Here is a 24,586-nt window from a genome sequence, read left to right on the forward strand (position 1 = left end):
ATTTTTCTTTCATTTCTTCTTGAGAAATATTAATTAACAAAAAGCATTTAGCATCAACTAACACCTATATTCACTCACTAATCATATGACACTGTACTAATGAAAATCCAGAAAATGTCTTTAATTGTAAAATAAAGGAGGAAGTCATTGGGTCATTTAGAAAGCACAAGAAAAGCACATATAGCACTGTGCTGATGTACAGAAAGCTACACGAAGTTGTTAGGCCACAACTGTTAAAGAGGAAAACACCCTGGTGAGTATCCAAAGTTTAATAATTAACAAAGCTAGAAGCCGGAAAGCTCAGCAGGAATGATACAGCAGGAATGATAGCTCCTTCCAACATCCACCAAGATTCTTTAAGATATCCAAACATCAGTTGTACAAAACTAGGTTGACAACATGAAAGCTCTCACTTGCTAGGTTTGCTGTAATTCTGCAGGCACCGAACACACAAATCTGTAGGCTAAAACACTCTTGTGGGGCAGTTTCAGCACAGAGGTCTAGACTAATAAAAAGAATTAGATGATGAACAAATAAAAGGGACAGCAAGGACAGAGGTCCCAGATGAAACATGGCTGCAGTGTTTCTCCAGAAAACAACTCTAGGAGGAACATTTACCATTTACCATTATGCTGAAAACCATTTGACAAGCCTGAATTCCCCTTAAAAGCATATAAAAAATTATCTGTCTTAAAAAAGGATTCCAGTAGGATATCAAAAAAGTATAAAAAATGAAGGAATAAAAGTAAAATGATTTACACTGGGAAGACCTATCTACAAAAGATCCAAACTTAGTGTTTAATATGCTAAATGAAATTATAAACAATCAGCCTTGGAATACTTAGGAACAACAAGAAAAAAACCCCACTCATTGCAGAAATAAAGAAGTAGAAAATTAACAGATCTTCTCACTCTTGAGAAGAAATACAAAGTTGAAAGTAAGAAGATTCTAAACAAATAAAAACAAAGTAAAAATAATAATTAAACATCCATCTAAAAGGGAATAACCTCTGAAAATACTAATATAGATAATACAAGATTAAATAAAAGGGTTAAAATTACAAACTAAAAAATCTCTTTATATACCTCAGAATATAAATGTGGCCCCAAATGTGGCCACTATGAACTAATCTTTAATAAAACAGTTGAGTCCATGGCTCTCAAACTGTGGGTCACTACCCTTCTGGGGATCCAATGACCTATTCATAAGGCTTGCATATAAGATATCCTACATATTAGATATTCATATTACAATTCTTAACAGTAGCAAAATTATAGTTATGAAGTGGCAAGTAAATAATTTTATGGTAGGAAAGTAATTTTATGGTTATGAGAGACTGACAGCATTAGAAAGGTTGAGAAACACTACCCAAGAGGAATGGACTGGAACGGGAATCATGCTTCAGTCACACTGTTGAGAGAATGAAGGATCTTGGGGAAGAGGAAACAGCAATATTAGGTTCGAATACTTTGTGGGCTTTGTCAAGGAAGACACTTTTATACCACAAAAATTTGTGACTGCTAATCCTATTCAGTCTGTGAGTACTTACATTTAATTCTTTTCTTAGCACTTCCTTGAGAAGATACCCTAAAGATTCTTCATCTTTTGTGTTCACAACCACACAAACCTCTTGTGAAATTTTCTCTAAAATTAAAAAAAGAAAAACTTTTTTAAACTTTATCATTCAAAGAAAACAGACAGAAGCCTTATTATTCAAAAACTTATGCTTGCTTGATTTCCATCACCCTTGAATAAGACAAGGGAGAGTCTAGCTCCAGGCCAGGTAGAGAAATCTGAGCTACATGCTAAGACATCCTTGATTCCATGTACCAGGCAGGTCAATGCATCCATACATTAAACTATCAAGCACATAAGTTAAGAAGTGAAACATCTTAGTTTACATTTTACAAGGAGTGACTAAAAGTTAACAGTTACTTATATGACTACTGCCACCCTTTCTTGTTCATGAGGAGTCTCCCTGACTCAGATATTCCCACTTACAAGTAGATATTTCCTAAGCCATACCCAGACTTTTCTTGGCAACCATCTAGATTGTCAATTGAATACAGCTCGGTTTCTGTTTGGATTCTTAACACAGCAAATGGAAATGTTGAATTTTCCTCCACGTGTTAGTTTATTTGAGATAGCTTCAAAGTCAAAATGTAAACCATGTGACATGGTGGCATTCACCTTTGAACTTTCTGTGCATTTTTCCAAAAGACATGAAGTCCCCTATAAGCAATCTGAGATTCCAAGGAACATCACTACAGCTGTCTTGAAATAAGACAAAAAAAAAAAAAAACCTCTAATTTGAAATAGTATTTCTCAAACAAAGCTGAATTGGTCAACATTTGACCTTGCTGCATCACTCATGGGTAGCTTATGTAATATGTTTTTTACAAGAATTAATCAATTATTAATCTTCTCAAGCAAAGTTAGAAGAAAGGACAGTTAAAATAATATAATCTGTTAATAATACTCCTGTTATTAACTCCCAGTTTACCCATTACCCTGTTGTTCACAAAGCAATAGTAATGTAGACAACAGGGTGACCATAAAGGGAAAAATATGTACACGGAAGTCAGAGGCCCTTAATGCAGAGAAGGGGACTGAATTCATAAGATCCCAGGGTTCCAGTAGAAAAGGGATATAAATCCAAAATTATTCTATTTACAGACCTGTAGGTACCTGAGAGGACCAACGAGGGGACAGGATAGAGGAAAGAGCATGGAGCACTTAGTGAACCTTCGAACATTCTCAGGTTCTTTCACTGTTACTATCCCATTTCATGTCTCAATGTAAGTATGGATTATAACCTACATGTTATGATGCCTGTTTTTACTTCAGAATATTTATATAAGGATGCTCATAAAGATCACACCTTCCTAGAGTGCTACCATCCTTGTAATAGATGCTAGAAAAAGCTGTTCACACGCTCTTTGCTCAGACCCTTCAGTCAAGAAAACTAAGCATATGTAAACAAAGTAATTCCAATAGATTGAGATTGACAGAATCCCTTTCTGAATATGGATCTGCCACACTAAGCTATCCTGCCTTTACATCACCTCAACTCTCAGGAATCCATTCACTTACTTGCTAAGGGTCTCTAATTCCCCAAAGTCAATAGATACACAACCATAATAAAATCCAGTGTGATGAAGAATGGACACAAAGGAGCCAGCCTGTAAGTGGTGTGGAACATCACCAAGTTATGAAATATAGACTGCTGACAAAATAGATGATTCTGTATAATTAAATGAGATTAGGACTTACCCTGGAAAGATGAGTGGGTTTTGCTTAGGAGTGGAAACAGGGAATTTGAAGGAATTCATAGAGATAAAAATGGAAGTATGATAAAATAGGTTGAGGTAAGCAAAGCACCCATTGTTCTCCCCCTCTGTCCTTCTCCTCACACATTATTATTGGATTAGGGAGAAACCTGGTACTAGAGAAATTCTCAGGAATCCCCAGATAAGACTCCTAGCAATAATAGAGAGGGGTCTAAATGGGCCTTCCCCTTTAATCAGATTAGTGACTACTCTAATTGTCATCATAGAACCTACATCCAGTAACTGACGGAAGCAGATACAGAGATTCACACCAAGCACAGGCTGACTTCCTGGAGTTCAGTTGAAGAGAGGTAGGAGGAATCATATGAATAAGGGGGTCAGGGCCATGATGGGGAAAACCACAGGGGCAGCTGACCAAAGCTAGTGGGTGCTCATGGACAATGGACTGACAGCTGTGGAACCTGCATGGAAAGGAACTAGATACTCTGAATTTGGGTGACAGTTATGTGACTTAATCTGTTGTGGGGATCCATGACAGTGGCACCAGGACATATCATGGGTGCATGAACTGGCTTTTCTGGAGCACCTTCCCTATGGCAGGATACCTTGCTCAGCCTTGATAAAGAGGGGAGGGGCTTATTCCTCAGGCAACTTGGTGTGCCAGACTTTGTTGACTCCCCAAGAAGACCTTATCCCCTAAGAGGAGTGGAAGGGGTAGGAAGTGGGGAGGCTTCCTCCAATTAGTCTTTTGAAATGAAGTCAACACAACTGATATTCATAAACTTAAATGTTTACAAGGAAATATGTCTCTCCAGCATCCTTGAAAATGCCTAGAAGTATTCCTGAATGTTTCTAATGCACAAAAAGTTGAATTTATGACTACAAAATAACCTGCCAAAATCAATGTGTCAGCACCACATTTTTGAAAAATGATAAACTACCGATAATTAAGAATTGTTTCAAGTAAAAAAGTAACAAATTATTCCTTGTTTTATTATATATCCCTATGCAAACACACCCCCTCTGCTCAAAGTAGGTTACTAGTACCAAAACTAGTAATTTACTATCCAGAAGTTTTCTACCACTTTAAAACAAAAGTATACTAAAAATGAATTTAACTACATTTGGCATTTATCTTAGACTGTGTTTCAGCTATTATAAATGTAGAACTTTTACTTAGGAATCTTTCATTGCCATGTAAATTTTCCAATCAATTTCCATAAAATAGCAAGTCTTTCCATAATCATGGTTCAGTCCCCAATTTATTGATATCTTCCTTAATTATTCCTACCTAACAGTAATTTATAGCATCTAGCCAGAATCATTTTACTGTTTGTTTTCACTTGTTCATTGGTAACACTGTCAATTGACATTCTAATTTTATTTTGTATTTCAGTGAAAAATTATTTTTATATGATCTCCCAGTAGTTTTGTTAAGTTTATTAATAAGCTTTAGTCTTACATGCATACATATATAATGTAAATATAGGATGGTTACAGTCTTTTCTTGTTGCCAAATCATAATTACGTCTGATAACTTTAAGTGGAATTTTATATTCACTAAGTCCTGCTGTATTTATAATGAACTAAATTATTTAGAGGTGAGAGTGCATTTGTCTACTCTCTAGAAAACTGTATAAAACTGTTATCATTTCTGTAATTTTTAGAGTTCATGCATACAGTTGCTGTTTTAAATTATGAGTATTCATATGCTCTATTCTGTATTAGCTTAATATGCTGTATTTGTCTAAAACTGTGTATATAAATTCTTATGACTGTTAGCAACAGTGTTCATAATGACTTCAGTGTTCACAGGAATTTAATGTTCTTTTTTATTTGGTGATAATTACTTAAGCCTTTAGTATTTGTCCTGATTACACTTGCCTTGCCAAAGTACTATCCATTGTAGTAGCATTTTCCCAGAAAAGTAGTTGGCATTCAAGTGTTATGTAGCAATACAAATGCATACGCCTAATCCATCACCCACTTAGCACACAGTTAGGTGGATAGGGAATGAACAACTCATAAGGAAATAATAAAGCAAATGAAACAAAGAGTTATCTTGTCAGGGATCTGTGAAACCAGGTAAAAGATGCATGGGAGTTATATGTGAGGTTATATCACCACTTAAGCTTGAAAACATTTTAGAATAAAAGTGTCCTCCCTGTCAGATCTACATGACCCCAACTGGATGGCATTCCCCTACATATGATATTGTGGTGGAGGGGTTGGGAGGGGAGGGTGTTTAGAGTGCATGGGAGAGGGCAGAGAGGGCAAAAGGAAGGGAAGGAGGGAGGGAGGGCTGGAGGGGAGGGAGGGAGGGAGGGAGAGGGAACTGGGATCGACATGTAAAATAATAAAAAAAAAAAAAAAAAAAAAAAAAAAAAAAACGCTTTGACTCCAAAATTTAAGTTGAAGAACAAGTTACTGGGGAAAAGTATTTCTATTTTTGTTTCCACAGAAAATGAAAAGATGTGGATTCCTTCCAGACTAATGTGGTTTGATCACGCCAGACCGCCTGAAACAGAGTACAAGCTGATCCTACATTCTAAACAACAGGACAAAACAGCCCTGCAGACTACAGCTAGGATATCTGAATCTTCTTCGAATCCCCCAAGACAGCGTCCCTTACCAGCAGGAAGTAGTTTGGAAAGAATGATGCCCAAATTCCCAAATATTGTGTATAAATGTTTGTTTTCATTTAATTGGACTTTGTTATATAAAATTAAATAAAAATAAATAAATAAATAAATAAATAAAAGAATAAAAGTGTCCTCACAAAACTAATAAGATACAAAAAAACATTAAAATATATTAATAGCAAAAGAAATTAAAATTCCCATAATTACCCAATAAAGGTCATGAAAACAAAGCCTAAGTGAGGATGATCTAGACCTGGAGCCAAGAGACAATGATGAATGGTGGTACTTCTATGTGGTTAGCTCGTATAATAAAGTTCCCACCATGTGTATTACAATGGTCTGAGATACACCAGCTCACCAGCTGTCTTCTATTTTCTATGGGCCATACATAAATATCCTCTATTAAAAATGGCAATGTTGCAATTGGTTTCTACTCCAAGATCAGACTATTAAAAAATCACCAATTGTCTCTTCTACCTCAATTCTGTGTGGTTTAATATTAGAAGTCACCAGTAGTGCTCATTTCTACCTTCATACTCTTCAAAGGCACAGATTTAGTAACTACTCAAGAGTTTCTAGCCAGAATTTTGACATTCCCAAGTGACCTAAAATACAGCAAGATTGGAATCCCTGCTTAGCTGACACTAACTTGGGATAAGTGGGCAATTATGAAAGATTCCCCTCCTTAAGATTATGCAAATTGCCTACCATTACTGATTAGCCCCCTCAAGCAGTGTGATCTTCTGAGGTAATATTTCAGCTTTCTTTAATCATCCTCATAGTGTGGCAATGGAAGGCATGGTGAGCCACCCATGCACTGAGTGCTTCCACTTCTGATGGAACTATGAAAGAAAACTAACACCAAACAACCAATACTTTTATCTGCAAGTCTCACCAATAGCAGTTTCTTCCAATATTCTGAAGATGACATCTGATAATAAACGAAAAAAATAACAATTATAGATATCAGGAACTGGACAAGTATTTAACAACAAGGTTTTATAAAAGTATAATTCAATATCTGAAATGCTTCTGGAAGCCAATAGGTCATATCCTGGTACTGCATTCAAGTATGAACTGAGACAGGGGAAGGGGGGGGCCGCGAATGGAGAGAGAAGTAGGAGAAAACGAGGGGGAGGAAAGGAAAACATGTGCGACCAGCAAGATTGAGCCCGGTTAGGAATAGAAGACAGAAAAGAGAGAGAGAGAGACAGAGAGAGAGAACATAAAAGAGGGAGCCAATATTGGTTTGAAGATAAAATTGAACACAAAGAAAGGTCGAGAGAACTACAAGACTGCTCCCAACTAACAATCTCAGCTTCCGTGGAAAGGCTATCATAAATGCCCTTCCCGGAGAGTGAGATCAACAACTAACTTCTCCATGGAGCCCTCAACTAATGCCTGTTAGAAACAGGATCAAACACCCATACATAAACACTGAGTCGAACTAGAACCCAGATGCAGATGGAGAGGACAAGACCATGCAGCAGAAACACATACAGACAGCTTACCTGAACAAGGAGGAGCTAAAGGCCACTAGACTGATAGCTGGGAAGCCAGCATGGGACTGACTCAGGCCCCCCTGAATATGGGTCTCAGCCAGAAGGACTGAGCAGTCTAAGAGACCTCAGACAGTGGAGCCAGGATGTATCCCTGGTGCACAAAAGGACTTTGCGAACACATCCCCCATGGAGGGATAACTGCCTTAATCTAGAGACAGGAGAGAAGCCCTAGTCCCTACTTCACATGACCTGTCAGATCTACATGACCCCAACTGTATGGTATTCCCTTACATATGGAATTGGGGTGAGGGGATGGGAGTGGAGGGTGGTTAGAGTGCATGTGAGAGGGCAGAGAGGGTAAAAGGGAGGGAAGAAGAGAGGGATAATAAACTAAATTTAAAAAAAAAATGCTTTGACTCCAAAATTTAAGTTGAAGGACAAGTTACTGGGGAAAAGGATTTCTAATTTTGTTTCCACAGAAAATGAAAAGATGTGGATTCCTTCCAGACTAATGTGGTTTGATCACGCCAGACCGCCTGAAACAGAGTACGAGGTGATCGTACATTCAAAACAGCTGGACAAAGCAGCCTTACAGACTACAGCCAGGATTTCTGAATCTTCTTCGAATCCCCCATGACAGCGCCCCTTACCAGCAGGAAGTAGTTTGGAAAGAACAACGCCCAAATTCCCAAATATTGTGTATAAATGTTTGTTTTCATTTAAATGGACTTTGTTATATAAAATAAATTAAAAAGAAAAGAGAAAAGTCTAACCAATGTTCTACTGAGCTACAACACCAAATCCACTTTATAATGCCTACATAAATACTGTCTGAAATGAAAAATTATGACAATAAATGGGAGTATACTTAAAACCATCTATTATTGAAATGTTGACATTATTAGCATTTGCCTCCCAAGATGATAAAGTATATATCGTTAAATAAAACCAGTGAATAACTATGGGCCATTCTAGTTCTATTTCCCCTCTATCTCAGAACAAGAGTTACAATGAAATAGGGAGATTGCTCAGTCAGTAAGACCACACACTGTAAAAGCATGAAGACCTGAGGGTGAATTCCCAAAACTCACATTAAAATCCAAGAATGGAATGGCAGAAAGAGGCCAGTCACTACAGCTTTAATGAAAGACCCTGTGTCAAAGGAATCAGGAAAAGCATGCTAAAGCAGGACACACTGTAAGATTTCTTCTACTCTCTATGCATGCATGAGCACACCACATATATATCCAAACACATACATGCACCACACCAACACACAGATGTACACACACACACATACATACACATATAAATTACACACAAATATGTACATACACATCACTCACAAATGTGTACACATACATCACACACATGTATGTATACATACACCACACATACATACACTACACACCACACACACATACATGCATATACACACACATACCTTTTAATGTTTTTGTATGAAAGTCTCCAACTTCTGGCCTGTGTGCACACATGGGCACAGGCATACACACCATACACACACACACACAACTTTCAATTTTTTTGTATGAAAGTCTACAACTTCTGGCCTGTGTGCACACATGGGCACAGGCATACACACACACACAAACACACACACACATACAAATGCTTTTAAATTCTGTATGAATGTATCTAACACATGAAAACTAATTAATACAATTAAAATGCAATGATTCACACCCTGTCCAGAACAGGTACATGTCAGTGTCAGAAGTTGTGGTTAGGAAGAACCTCTAACTACTTTTGCCTTTTCTTGTCTTAGGGAAAACATAATGCTAAATCTGATTGAACTCCAAGATCCAGTTGTTCTATTATCAAAGACAAAGAAACACACAGCACTGAACCACACATGACTAGACAGGCATCAATAAGCAGATCACCTGCAGGCCAAAACAAAAGATGAAACATACTTTAAAAGTGTATAAGAATACATTAAATAAACTTAATATGCCATTTAAAAAAATCAACACACAAAAGATGATAAGAAAACTGGGCATGGTAGTACATAATTATAATTCCAATTCTTGGAAAGCTGAGATTAAAAAAAAAAAAAGTGCCATGAATTCAAGGATGCCTGGGCTACATACACATAAGGGGAAGATCATCCAGGGCTACTTGGCAAGAAACCATCTCAAACAAAAACTGTTATAAAAACAGGCAGGCACCGTGACACCTGCCTGTATTCCCAGGACTTTGGAGTCTGGGACAGGATTACAAGCTCAAGGTTACAAAATGAGACCATTCACACATATGTAGGTACAGTGAAGGGAATAGTGAAGGGTTCCTTTTCTATTGGATTGGCCTGTCATAGCAAAGCTTTGAGTCCATAGGTTAAAAAAATATATTTAATCCACAGATAGCTATTTCTGAAAGATGGTTGGCATCCGAAGTTTTAACCCATTCAAATTAGGGTAGCACATCCATCTCCTAATAAGGTCTGGGAATCAGAACCCAATTTTAGGTTCTACTTCCTATACCTCAATAATTAGCAGTGGCATTAAACAGACTCACAAGAGGGGAACAGTGAGTGGTACATGCCTAAAGTTCAGCACTTGAGGGGCTAAGGCAGCAACACCACGAGTTCAAAGCCAACCTGGACTCCATATGGAGACCCTGTACCAAAGAAGAAAAGAAAAAGTGACACCAATGCTGAGCTTGAATACAGCATCTCTGTTACACCTAAGGGTTTCTCCTCATCAGGATGATCAAGGGTGAAGGAAGTCAGCACATAAAGGCAAAACAATGATTCATCACCACAAGAAACCAGTAAATGCAGGGGTAAAAAAACATTAAATACACACAAGTAAGAGGTTGACATGGCCATCTGTAGAGAAAGCTACCCTGATCTGTGGACACTGAAACTGAAGCTCAATAACACTGAGGCAGATTTTTATGAAAATGCTGAATAATCAGATTTTAACCACATTTGAACATGAATCACAAGGTGCCAGGATGAAATTTTTTACCTTAGAACTGAGTGGAAGCAGTGGGCAGTGAGTGTATGGCACATACTTAAGTGGCAGCCACACACATTTTACTATTTTCTGGTAGCATGTTATTTTCCCTTTTAAACATACATTCATTCCCAATTCAAGAATGCAACATTGAAAGAAATATTCTCTTCTAAGGTTCAATATGTGTCCCATGTACTTTAAAAATGTGTCATTACTATGAATGTACATGTCATATGTTGGGTTGGGGCTTTTTGTAATACCTACTCCCAGAGTGAAACATAGGTGGCTTGCTTCCATCTGTAACCATCTTACTCAAAAGTTTAGTAGCTCACTGTGACCTTTGACATATTTTATTCCTTGCCTGTCACTGAACTGACACTTCACTGATGATGAATTAAGAAAATTATAACATGAAGCATACAAGAAAACTCCATTTTCTCTAATCTTGACCCAAATATTTAACTTTCTAATTTACATCTTTCTTAACAATAATGCTGAAGAAAACAAGTTCCTTTTTAAATTATGTTACAGCCTTCCTATTCTTACTAATGAAAGCTTGACGCAAAAGTCCTTGACGCAAACGTTCTCACATATTCATACAAGATACCATCACAGAACTGTTTTCAAGACAGTAAAGAACAAAAACTATTATGTACAAAGAAGACTTGGTATTAATGGGGGAAATGTGGAAAATTAAGTATCAGTCAAAAGACAGAAACATCAAAAAGCAAGGTTTCTGAGTAAATCTTAGCTGTCACTTTGCATTGTCCAAAGAAACATGATTAATATGAATAGTGCCTTCACAGAAACTTTAATAAGGGAACTCTGACGGGACATACCACAGATGAAGAGAGGTCCAGCTATACCCGGTAGAAACCTGACTGCCCCTTGCTCATCTTTTCAACTTCATTCAAAAGTTTCAAAAGAATTTTGTACTTAAAATAACAATATTAAGTAAAAGTTAAAGGACCCTTACAAAATTAAACCATCAATTTTCCATGTGCGTAAGACACCAAAGCCAACACAATTAAGCCCTAAGTTTCCATAATGCCGACCCAAATTTGTTCATATGTAATTTATCTTATTGTTCCAGTCAAAGCCTTTTTACAAGCATCTCTACATACTTTTCATGTGTGTCCATGCTTTTCTCTACATACTTTTCATGTGTGTGTGTCCATGCTTTTCTATCAGCAGAGTTGTGAAACAGTGTGAGGGAGACAAGTATAAAAATATAGATTTAGTTTTCATAATATTGTGAAAGAAATTCACCTGTACACTAATGCTCAAAAATGGGAGATGAGACTGTGTTTTCCAAATAAAATGTAAAATTGTTAGCCAGTAAAAAAGGTTACATTTCAGACAAATCAATTCCTCTTAAAACTAAAACAAAGGAAAACCAATAAATGACCAGGAAAAGAGACACATTTTTATGTGAATTAATATTAACCAATTTTAACTAAAAGCAGCTAAAAATGAATTTCAATTTTTACTTCTCTTTTTGTATTTTTATATAAAGCATCATATGAAAAGAGGCACCATGAGGCATTTTATAGCATAAGTTTACTCTAGTTTGTTCAATTATAAACAGGAAAGAATAGAATGAATTTTTATAACACCCTTTAATCACAAAACTGAATTACTAGGTTTGCTCAAGGGCAATATTGAAAAATAAATATGCTCTTTTAAAGAAGAAATTCCATAGGGATCCTTTTCTTAGAAAAATTTTAGAATATTGACCCTTTTGCCAAGATACAGTCAGCATATTAAATCAAGTGTGGTTTGAGACTGTTTGTATGGCTTGTGTACATCTAGATAAAATATGCTAGCACTGGCGTCTGTTACTACTTTAACATCGTTGGGGTTTGTCTGAACATGCAGAACAGGCTTGGGTGGGCTCAACCAGTTTGTGGAAGGGGTGAGAAATACAGTATACTTCTTTGTTCAGTGGATGTTTACAAATGTATCAGTCAGCCCAGGGTTTTGTTGTTGTAATTAATCACACAGCTCTGCAAAGATTGTTTTCATTTTCACTAAGAATAAAAGCTGGAAAGAGTTAAACATTAAATAAAATGGACCAAATTTAACATGCTACCTTAGGAAAAGGAAATGCTGGGGTTGCATTGTTTTTTATTAGTGTAACAGTAATTTGTAATTAACTGCATTTTAGCACAGACTCTAAGACAGCCATGAGAATACCACCCTGCATACATCTTTCTTATGAACCATGGCACACCATAAGTAGAAAACCATGCAGGCATTGATACTAACTAAAATCAACTTAAAAATTAGATTAGGAGAAAATGAAAATTAGATTGAGAACTTTATTCCTGTTTTGAGATATGAGTCATATGCTTGTCTGAAATTAAAGACCTAAGTCAATATTAATGAAATATTAATGAAATGATATTTTGTTTTCCTACCAATGAAATTTCCATACTAAACCAAAGATGTTGACTTGATTATAAATCATAACAGATCAAATACCCATTATTCCAGTAAGTAGTAAATTTGCCAGTAGAACATGCTCTTTCACTTGACATAAGATTTTTTTATTTATCATAGCAAAGTTTTATAGTGTGAAAAAACTAAGTAAACAAGAAAGTAGTCACATCAAAGTAGTCACTGCCCATCAAATAATTAGTACTCAAGAAGTAAATAGCTGAAATATATCAAATTACAGAACATTAAGCAAACATATTATAGCATGGAAAAAGTTACAAGTTCTATCCTAAATTAGGAAGGTGTTTTCTACACAGACTGGATTTATAAAAATATAGATTAAAAAATCTAAAAATTACATAATTAATCATTTTAAACTATAATTCTGCCATGTAATTTTTATTTCTATTCTAGAAAGTTGTCCTTTAGTGGTTATCTGTTTTTCTGAACATCTTTGATACAAGCATGGACTTTCTAGAAAACTTTAGGAGGCACGATCTTTATTCTCCAGAAGATCAGCTAATGGCAAAGATCTAATCCAAAGGCATGAAAGTTTGACAGGTTGGATTTAGAGAGATCCCTTCACACCTATTATTGAATGTATGTGTGTATTTCACTTATATGGCCTGCTACATTGAGAACTCCACTGAGATTCCTGAATTCCATATTGGATCAGAAATGGCATTGGAATTATTGGGCAGAATGAAAGACAGAGAATCATTACTCACCAAAGACCTAATATTAAGTGTCAATATTAGTGTTCACCCTAAATAGAATATCCATATCAATTCTTCTACATCATAACATCTTGGAAAGCAAAAAGAAGAGAATGTGAGAGCCAAAAGATGAAATGCTATCTCTAGACATAAGATAGACATTACACTCCAGAACACATTGTAGCTATAATTACCTGCACAAGCCCTATACAAAGTCAAATAAAAAATATCAGTCACCAGGCAGTGCTGGCACATGGCTTTAATCCCAACACTCATAGAGGCAGAGGCAGGTGGATATCTGTGAATTCTAGGCCATCCTGGTTTACAGAATGAGTTCCAGGACAGTCAGAACAAAACAGAGAAACCCTGCCTCGAACGAACAAACAAACAAATAAAAAAGAATATCAGTAACCATTCCAAAGGCAACACTAATTGTACAAAGTAAAAATGGGATTGGGGGAAGGAAACATGAAGATAAACATGAATACAGGGATGTGTTGTTAAGGTATCCAGGGGAGTGGAATAGAAAGTTTGGGGCAGGTATGACCAAGATGCATTTCATACATGTAGGAATTATCAAAGAATAAATAAAAACTATCCTAGAGAAACGATGTGCATTAGCCTCTGAACATTAGCCTATGGGTCCCATACATAGAGAACCTGAGCATCTATTTAAGGTAGGAGAAACAAGGAGCCTAAGGCACAGCCTTATGTTTAAGAATTCATTTTCCATCATTCTCAAGTAAGGTGTTACCTAGAACATTTGAATATATTATAATATTGAAGTCATAAAACTTTCTACATCATTGATTTGGGGGTAATAAAGAGCTACAAACAAAATGCTCCAACACTGCTCAGCACAAAGCTAGAGCCCAATAGGGTAGGAATTGTGCACATAAGTAAATTATGAAGAAAGCCTGTGACCCCCTACACTCAAGAGGCTAACACAGGAGGAATGCAAACTAAAGGACAGCCTTGGAAACTTAGAGAAAACCCAAGATCAGAATAAAAATGTCAAAAGGGCTGGGAACACAGGTCAGTTGTAGGCCACTTGCCCAGCATGTTCAAGGCCATCATTTCTTGGATGCAATCCCAAGCACAAATAAACTAAATATATAAACTACAAAACAACTTTGACCATTTATTAAATGTGATTGTTAATTTTATTCAACAATTTGACTGAGAAAAGGGCTGCCCAAACAGCTGTTAAGCTCTGATTGTATCTGTGTGGGAGCTAGAGTTTCTGGAAGGGGTGAGCAAAAATGGTCAGACTAAACAAAGGCATGGCCTCATCAACATGGAGACAGTAGCATGCAGTCCACCCAAGGTTTCATCAGAACAGGAAGACAGCAAGGCTAGAAGGGAGAATTCTCCCTCTTTGAAGCTGGAACATCCATTGTCTGCATTTGGTCTCAGTTTCAGTGCAAATAATAATGGTTATCCTGGCTCTCTGAACTTTGGTTTTTGATGGAAACATTATCACAAACTTTCTTGGCCCTCTAGCTAGCAGATTGCAGGCCATGGACCAACAGCTTAGAAAGACAGGGAAGACTAATAAGAGACAGGGAAAAGGAGAGGTGTGCCTCACTTATAGGTCTGGATGAAGACTCAAAACAGTTGGGAATCAATAATTCCAGCGCAGTAATGATATGTGCTCTGAAGTTTGTTAATGTGGAGATAATATTCATTTATATACAGATACTTAAGAATCATAAAATAGCAATGAAACATGCTTCAGGCATACATATACCTCCAAATATTGCCTTATCCCTTTCCCAGATATTATCTGGGAATCTCACAAGCAAGACTATTAACTTCTGTTGACAGTGGAAACATCTTAACTAGCTTCCCATGAAATCCATCCTTCTATCCTTTTGTCTGCAAATCTCAGGAACCACCCAATGACCTAATTTAAGTTCCTTAGCAACTTTGGGAAGATGGAACTTCAAAACCCACTGACATCAAATACATGAGAAGCTCACACTCCTTCCCTGAGTCTTTTGCTTCTAACCCATGACCTAAAAAAAAAAAAAAAAAAAAAAACTTATATAAACCCAAATTCTGTGTAATACTGACTTTTCTAAAATTCTTTCTGCAGTAAGTGAAGAATATAAACTTGACCTTAGAGGACAATTCTGAAAGGAAGTCTTGGGGTGGTAGCAAGCAGTTCCATGGATCTGTGTCTCTGGCCTATCTTCCTACCACCGGTGAGCAGAAGCTCTTCCTCAATTTATACCAGTGTATTATATTGCTTTAAGCCCTGGAAATGTGAGGACTAAAGTTATGTTTTATTACTGTGCCTAAGAAACTGATAAAAAACAAAAATGCCTCTAACCTGTAAGCCCCTTGCCCAAGAATAGATTCTTTCTGAAATCCCAGAGGCTATTGCTTATATAAGATAACAAATCACAAGTCTGCTCTCTCCCAAACAAGTTTGACTCAACTGCACAGGCTGAGAATAGTCTTCAATAGACTCCTGCTAACCACATTAGATTTAATTATTTCTATGTATGTGTGTGTTAAGAGTACATGTGGGTGGGCAGGTATGTATAAGCCAGATCCTGGGTGTCATGATCAGTTGCTCTCCACTTGACTTTTTGAGACAAGATCTTTCACTAACCCTGAGCTAACCTAGGCTGAGTTTCCAGTGAGCTTTGAAGATACTCCTGTCTGTCTCACCAGCACTGGGATTAAAGGTGTATACTGCCATGTACTGCTACAGCTCACAACTTCAAAAATCCAAAAGTAAAATTGCAAAAGTTTTCTTTCTCCTGTTTCTAAAGATACTTCAATTATGAGTATTGGCATTTAGTAAAAGTCACGACGAAGGCAGTAATCTTGCATGAAGAAATATATATTTGGAGTTGGAATACTATATATAGCAAGATTCCAAACACGTACTGCAGTAAAAAATAAGTTCACTAGATATGACCTACAGGAGATTATAAGGGGCAGCCTAGAAAAATGCCTCTTGAAATTGACTTACAACACAATTATCTGGGGATCTTATGAAAATAGATTGGGTGGTACTGGAGACTTAAATTTCAGGATGTGAAGAAATCACATGACTGCTGGCCTGGCTACACACAGAATATGAAGGCCCCAGAGATGTAGATCTATGTAGACCCAAAACATCAGAATCTCCATTGAGGTCTTAGAAATACAAGCCTTAAAGAATATGGAAGCTCACAAGTTTCCAACTAAATGAAATGCTACACCTAGCCAAAGCAGATCACTCTCTCAGATTAAAATTGAACACTTAGAAGATACAATGGTAGAAACCATTACCTGATAAGAAAACAATAAGCAGAAACTACTTGTTTTTGCATATGTGCTGGCTATGTATGATGTGTAGAGAAAGTCTTAGAACATGGAGAATGGAAGTTGAGACACTTTACTACTTACTGCTCACATCACACCACCACTCTACTTATGCAATGAAGAAAGTACTTGGAAATAAAATCAAATTTGAGTTTTCTATTCCTTTGTGTTAAAGGTATAAACAGCCACAGTATGGCTCAGCCAGCCATTCACAAAGAAATATTTACACATTGCCTGGCTGATAATGTAAACATATGTCAACATTTTGATTTATGGTTATAGATTAACTTTTTACAAACACAGAAACAAATTATATAACAGTAATGGTTTGAAACGAAATACTCTTGAAGAGAAACAAATCTGAGGATAACTGCAAACAGCCTCACAATTAGAGAAGAGCAAGCTCCGCTTTCCACATGTGAGGCCAACTGATGGCCAACTGCTCTCCTAAAACTCTAAACCAAAACTATGCATCTAGGTCTACTGCTCTTCCCCACCCAGCAAGAGACTGAATTTAAGAGTTTACTTCTCAGCCCAAACTGGAGCATATCATTTTAATTTTGATGAAAATAGTCAGCAGCTTCCTGTTGTCTCAGAGCCAGAAGGAGCATCAATGTTGTTTAAGACTGGGGATTAAGAACGGGTGTTTAACACAGGGGCTCTCAGGCAGGGGAAACTTTATCCCTTGTCATGTTTGACAAATTCAGGAGAGGGGACAGTGTTGTTGTCATCTCTGTGGTGTAGCTCAGAGCCTGAAGCCTGAAATGCAAGGATCAGCTGACGTGTACTGCTAGTGTTGTGCAGAGTTTGAAAACTCTGATGTTTAAGTTTAACAGAGAGCCCATGGAACACAGAGTTAATGGAGTTAATGGCCTTTGCGTATGCTGGTTACATTCCCAGCACAGAAATAAACACTTTATGGTTATTAAATATACTACATGAGATCTTCAAGGGTATAGTGATGAAAGGAAGCAGTGTTGCCAAATACATGATAACTAAAGCTGAAAAAAATACTAGAGTCATTGTTAGGAAAATAAGTTTCCTTTTCTGTTTTGTTTTGTTTTGTAGTTGTTGTTTGTTTGTTTGTTTGTTTTACCAATTATCTTGCCAATTTTCTTAACTTGAGTAAACTGGCATATGGAGGGTCATCCCCAGTGATCTGACAGGACAGTTTTTAAAACAGAGGGACCTTCATAATTTTTATTGGAATATCAGTTTCTACTGTTGTCCTTCTGATAATATTGATGCTCCACACTTAATAAGTTAACATCTTTTATAAAAATTAAAATTAATTCAGCAAAATAAGTGGTATTTCACAAGCAGGAAACAAAATAAAATGCAATTATTTTCAAAATAAGAATCAGAGACCTCAGTGGCCTCTGGGCATCTGCCCTCCTAAAATGGCTAGCTCACTTTTCCTGAAACACAAGTGCTGATGTTCACAAGGTCAGACATACCCTTAATCATTGATTCAGCTGCATACAGATCTTGCTTGTAGGTCACCTAAAGGACAGATAAAACCCCATTAGACTCAACAGAGCAGGCAGGAATGTGAAAGTAATAAAACAATGCCCCCAAGGAAATTCTTCCTTCTGGAGAAAACTGTACACATACAACACAGGCAATTCAATTTCCAAATGAAAGTAGCAGTAGACATTCATATTAAACCAAATTCAGTTTCAACAAATTATGAAGATCCAAATCATATCTTTGAGTAAATTACGATAACATACAGTACTGGTTACTGAAATATGACTAGTATACCTAGGGATTATAATCAAAGAAAATGAGTAAGAGTTCAAACAAAAGTGTTCGCATTACTGTTTTTATAAGATTTTTTCTATTGGAAAAGAAGAAGGTGGAGAAGAATGAGAAAAGGGGAAGGAAAGGAGAGGAGAAGGGATGGAAGAGGAAGGGGGTCTCTATATAACAAAAGTTACCAGCTCTAAGCTAGGCTGACATTCTCAAACACTAATTTATATTTAAAGAGACTTCTCCTGAATGGGGAAGTTCTTTATGAAACGAGTTAGTTGCATGTTGTGAAGTTTTCCTTAAAACACAGCTTCTGCGAAAATAACCCATGGGGTACCAAGTTGTGTGGAAGAACAATGATCTTTCCTCAATAGCCAACAGATCCTGCTCATCTGTATGCTGCCACAGTATGTAGGTCTAGTCTATGGCAGCTCCTTCCCAGAGGCCATCCAATGAGTTCAGATACAGAACACCTGCACAATTGCTCTCCTTTATTATGGAACAAGAGCACAGAGTGAACAATAAAATGGTATTAAGTAAACAAGGTCCAATAGGCTCATCAATTAAAACTCAGGTGATTATGATGCCAGTGATCTAAACCTCACTTGGACAAATGCTCACACAACTAGTACCTTTCCAGACTATTAAACTGGATTTTCTTGCCCTAAATCATCTTATCTATGGATTTGTACACTTGTCTTGTTTGGCTCTGGTAGACCTGGGCACGTCTATGAATTAGATTTGTTTACCAGGCCCTTACCCTAGAGTAAGTTTGATAAAACCACACTCTTTAGAGCTGCAGGAACAGCAAACTCAGAAAGGAAGATGGAAGTCCAGTGGATCATTTAACAAACAGATTAAAATCAAAGGTGACATCACTGTTAGGATTCTATGCTACCCTGCCCCCATGATGCACTCAGGCAGTACCCTGGCCAGCCCAGGGTCCTATGGCTGCTATGCCACTATGTAGTCTATACACAGGTGCAAAGGTTTGTTTAAGAGGCAAACTCCACCCACTTCTACTCTCTCTTTCCTGATGTTCTTCTGAAGGGGCTGGCAAGACTTTTCCTGCCTCTTCTCTCTCTTCTTCCCTCACTCTTTCTCTCCCTTCCCCCACTCCCTTCTTCTCCTGATAAAATTCCTTCCCATGTAAGTTCTGTTTGATGGCATGTTTGTCCCCCCACTACGAGATCTGCCACCATCCCACCTCCTGCTACCATTCCTAACAATCACTACACTGTCTCTAAAGAAATGACAATCTACTGATAACCATGACTCTCAGTACTGCAATCACTATTCATGGTGCAATTCTGCATTCTAGAAAACAAGAACAAGGTCCCTCTGTAAGATTTGCCAAAGGTAATGTATCTGGTTCCAATAAGTGCTTACAAAAAATGCTCAATATGCTGCTTGAGCTATGGGTAGGACAATGAAAGGAGCCAGCTGACCGTGTCACCTGTGGGGATGCCACTTCAGTCAAGAACTTTCTATGAAACTGAACAAACCTAGTTTTAAACTCTTTCTTAAGCTAAAGTGAACTAAATATCTGAATTTCAAACTGGTATTTGTAATTTAAATAAAGAAATAATTTGTGTAGTCTTTATCTGTTGTATAGCTTAAAGTCCAGACAGAAGAAATCAAGAATATTTTTAGCTAAGTATTCATTTTATTATCTTCTCCTGCTTTGAGAGGTAAACTACATTTAAAGTTTAAATTGATACTAGTAATGGACTTTTAAACTTACGTAAGTTTGTCACCAAATACTAAAATAGCTCGTAGAATTCCTAAAACTTAAAACACTGTAATTACTTATGAAGAAAATAATTGTTTTTTTCCTTAAAGATAATATCTACAAACTAAATTTTAAAGTTCCTTAAGTTTATTTCTCCTGTCTCCATATTATAGATGACAACACAAAGATTAATTATTTTATTTACTGAAATCAATATCTAGTCCCAGCATTTGGAGACTGAGGCAGGAGGAGGCTGAATTAAGGCCAAATTAGTACATATAGTGATTTTAGGTTTGCCTGGGCTATGAGCTACATATCCAGATACTAGCTAGAGGGAAAAATGTGTTTTTTCCAAAATAAAACAGCTAATGTACTTCAAAGGGAATATTACTGGAAAATGTCATAATTTTAAAATGATGTGTTATTCACTTCTCTAACTTATTTTTTTTCTAAATGAGTTGTCCTTTCCTTATTTTTAAGGAAACAAAACATTACAAAAGCATCCCAAAAATCAGTTTGGAAATTGATTTTCAGCACTTCTGGCCTTTTGGTTAAGATCAAGTGTTGGAAATTGATTTTGTTCTGTCAGCATGATCTGTACTTTTCCTCTAACCTTGCACAAGAACCAACTACTGAAAATAATTACGTTAAAAAACTCTTTTAATAATGGACTAACATGTTGATGTTTTTCTCACTGACTGATTTTCGAACACTGTCCACTGAAGCCTCTGGAACCCCTTGAAGAGCAATGAAGGAGGTCTGTGCAGAGAGGGTCTGGCTAGCCTACACCTGCCCTTCACCATTACATCTCAGTAGTGTCTCCTTCGCATGGTTGTATCTGAGCAGCGATCCCTCTGAATCATGTATTTAACTGAGAAAGTCAACAGAAGAGAGACCTGAAGTTCAAACAAACAGATCATGTTTGCCTCTGCTCTCAACATGCACCTGGGAATGCTACACTTATCTTCTTCATTTATGTGCTATACCACAGAAGAGACCTTTACGAGCTGAACCAAACCAAGGTGGCCTCCATTTTCCTTCAGTAAGAGTACACTGTACTAGAAGCCCCCACACACCAAGCTCATAGGATAATGAAGACATCACTCCAATACCAGGCCAAAAATTAGCTATTAATTTATTACACATGAAAGCTATAGAATATTTATTAGACACAGGTGTCAGGTCCAAAGGGAACCCCAAAATGACAGCCTGGGCTTAGCTCTATATGGACTATGGAAAGACTGCTGCTGCTCACCCTCATCATTCCTCAGGTTTCCATCTGCCGGGACCAGCCACTTCTCTGCTGGCATGTACCTGTGGTGCATACCAAAGGCATGCAGCCCTCTCCCTTACTCTTCACCTAAGGGTTTTCCTTTATACCTCAGGTTTTTCCCTGTGCCCATGCTTCTCTCTGATCCCAGAGAGATAGCACGGGCTATTACCAGTCGACCCCTCTCCTCTCTGCCCCAGAGAACTAGCCATGGCTACTTTGAACTTCCCCAAACACCTCTGGCTATTGTCTTTTCCATATAAAAATACAAAATCTTCACACTCATGGATTGGTCATTTCAGAGGTTTCTCTTGTACCCTTCCTTACAATGCGAATTTTTGAATTTCATATCCTAGATTGAGAAAACTGCATGAAAACCTCAACAATAGACAATATATTGCCACACTTAATTGTTGAGGGCAAAGCGGGAATGTTTCCATATGTTTGATTTTCTTTTTTTTTTTATTTTTTTTAAATTTCATTTTACATCTAACCACAGTTCTTCCTCCCACACCTGTCCCTAAAACCTCTCACCTCTTTCAGCCTCGCCTTGCCCCAGCCCACCTCAAGTCCACCCCTCCTCATGGATAAGGACTCCCATGAGGAGTCAACTTAGTCTGGCACATTAGATTGGGGCAGGAACGGGCCACTCTCTCATGCTTTAAGGCTGAGCATGGCATCCCACCATATAGAGTGGGCTCCAACAAGCTAGCTCATGGACCAGGTTTGTATCTTGGTCCTACTGCCAGTGGCCCCTAAGCTAGTTCAAGCTTCACAACTGTCTCCCAAGTACTGAGTGTCTAGTTTGGTATCCTGGAGTCTCCACAATTGTAGGTCTAGAGTTCATGTGTTTTCACAATGTTGGTTCAGCTGTCTCTGTAGATTTCTCCATCATGGTCTTGACCTACCTTGCTCATGTATTCCTTCCTCCCTCACTTCCATTAGATTCCCAGAGCCAAGCCAGGTTCATGGTTGTAGATCTCTGCATCTGTTTGCATCAATTACTGGATGAAAGCTCCATGATGATAGTTAGGGTATGCACCAATCTGATTACAGGAGATGGCCAGTTCAGGAATCCTCTTTACTATTGCTAGGAATCTTAACTGGGGTCTTCTTTGTGGGTTTTTGGGAGTTACCCTAGCACCAGGTTTCTCCCTAATCCCATAGTGGCTCTCTCTATTAAGTTATCTATTTCATTGTTCTTCCACAGCATCTTTCCCTCTCTTTGATCACCCCATACCCTAATATTCTTAATCACTCTACTCTCCCCATTACCTCCCTCACACCGCAATTTACTCCATAGATTTCTTCGGGCCCTCCTTGTTACTTAGCTTCTTTGGAGCTATGGAATGTAGTCTGGTTATCCTTTGCTGTATACCTAATATCTGCTTATGAGTGAATACATACACTGGTTGTCTTTCTGAGTCTGGATAACCTCACTCAGGATGGTTTTTTTTTTTTTTCTAGTTCCATCCATGTACCTGAAAAACGTGATGAGGTCATCATTTTTTTACAGCTGAGTTGTACTCCACTGTATAAATGTACCACATTTTCCTAATCCTTGATCCTTTCTTTGGTTGAGGACATCAAGGTTTTTCTATGTTTTAGCTGTTATGAATAATTCTGCTATGAATATTGTCCAGCAAGTGTCCTTGTAAATGCCAAAGAGTGGTATCACTGGGTCATGAGTTAGATTGATTTCCAATTTTCTTGGAAACTGCCATGCTGATTTCTAAAATAGCTGTACAAGTTTGCACTCCTACCACCATTGGAGGAGTGTTCCTCGAAGTCCACATCCTCACGAACATAAGCTGTCCTCAGTACTTTTTATCTTAGCCACTCTGACAAGTGTAAGACAGCACCTCAGAGTCATTTAGATTTATTCCCTTGATGATTAAGGATGATGAGCACTTTTTAAATCTCTTTTGGCCATTTGACATTCTCTTGGTGAGAATTCTCTGTTTAGCTCTGCACTCCATTTTTCAGTTGGATTATTTGGTATTTTGATGTCTAGTTTCTTGAGTTCATTTTATATTTTGGAGATCAACCCTCTGTCTGATGTGGTGTTGGTAAAGATCCTTTCCCACTCTGTAGGCTGTCATTTTATCTTGTTGACGGTGTCCTTTGCCTTAAAGAAGCTTCTCTATTTCAGGAGGTCCCATTTATTGTTGCTTTCAGTGTCTGTGCAACTATTGTTGTATTTAGGAAGTAGTCTCCTGAACTAATGAGCTAAAGGCTTGCTTATACTTTCTCATCTTTCAGGTTCAATGTAGCTGGATTTATGTTGAGGTTCCTGATCCAATTGGATTTGAGTTTTGTGCATGGCAATAGATATGGGTCTATTTGCAATCCTCTACATGTTGATTATCATGTGGGATTTTTTTCCCCTTCACTTTGTTTATTTGCCAAACAATTTGATTACATTGCCAAATTTCCATATGTTGAATCAACCCTGCATCTTTGGGATGAATCCTACTTGGAAATGGTGGATTATTTTTTTGATGTGTTCTTGGATTAGGCTTGCCAGTATTTTATTGATCATCTTAGTAGATGCTGAAAAAGCCTTCAACAAAATCCAGCACACCTTCATAATAATGGTATTGGAAAGATCAGGGATACAAGGAAAATATCTAAACATCATAAAAGCAATATCCAACAAAACAACAGCCAATGTTATTCCGATGGGTTTGCCTTTGTAGGTTATTTGACCATTTTCCTTTTCAGTTCTTAGTATTCTTTCTTTATTCTGTACATTTTATGTTTTGATTATTAAGTGGAAAGAGGATTTTTTTTTTCAGTCTAGTGTTCTGTAAGCTTCTTGTATCTTCATGGGCATTTCCTTTATTAGGTTAGTTTTCTTCTATGACTTTGTTGAATATATTTTCTGTGCCTCTGGGCTAGTATTCTTCTTCTATTGTTATTATTCTTAGTTTGTTCTTTTCA

The 24,586-nt window shown here is 37.4% G+C and overlaps 1 protein-coding gene across 1 annotated transcript in view; it reads right to left on the reverse strand.

Annotated features, from left to right (window-relative positions):
* Crppa (CDP-L-ribitol pyrophosphorylase A) overlaps positions 1 to 24,586 on the reverse strand; it is a 272,273-nt gene that overhangs the window by 156,639 nt on the left and 91,048 nt on the right. Inside the window, exons 5-6 of the mRNA XM_051175086.1 lie at positions 18,347 to 18,392; positions 1,551 to 1,645 (exon numbers count right to left, since the gene is read on the reverse strand). Of these exons, the coding sequence (XP_051031043.1) occupies positions 1,551 to 1,645; positions 18,347 to 18,392 (141 nt within the window). The remainder of the gene's footprint in view (positions 1 to 1,550; positions 1,646 to 18,346; positions 18,393 to 24,586) is intronic.

Source organism: Phodopus roborovskii, unplaced genomic scaffold (assembly GCF_943737965.1).
Source record: "Phodopus roborovskii unplaced genomic scaffold, PHOROB, whole genome shotgun sequence".
Taxonomy (NCBI): domain Eukaryota; kingdom Metazoa; phylum Chordata; class Mammalia; order Rodentia; family Cricetidae; genus Phodopus; species Phodopus roborovskii.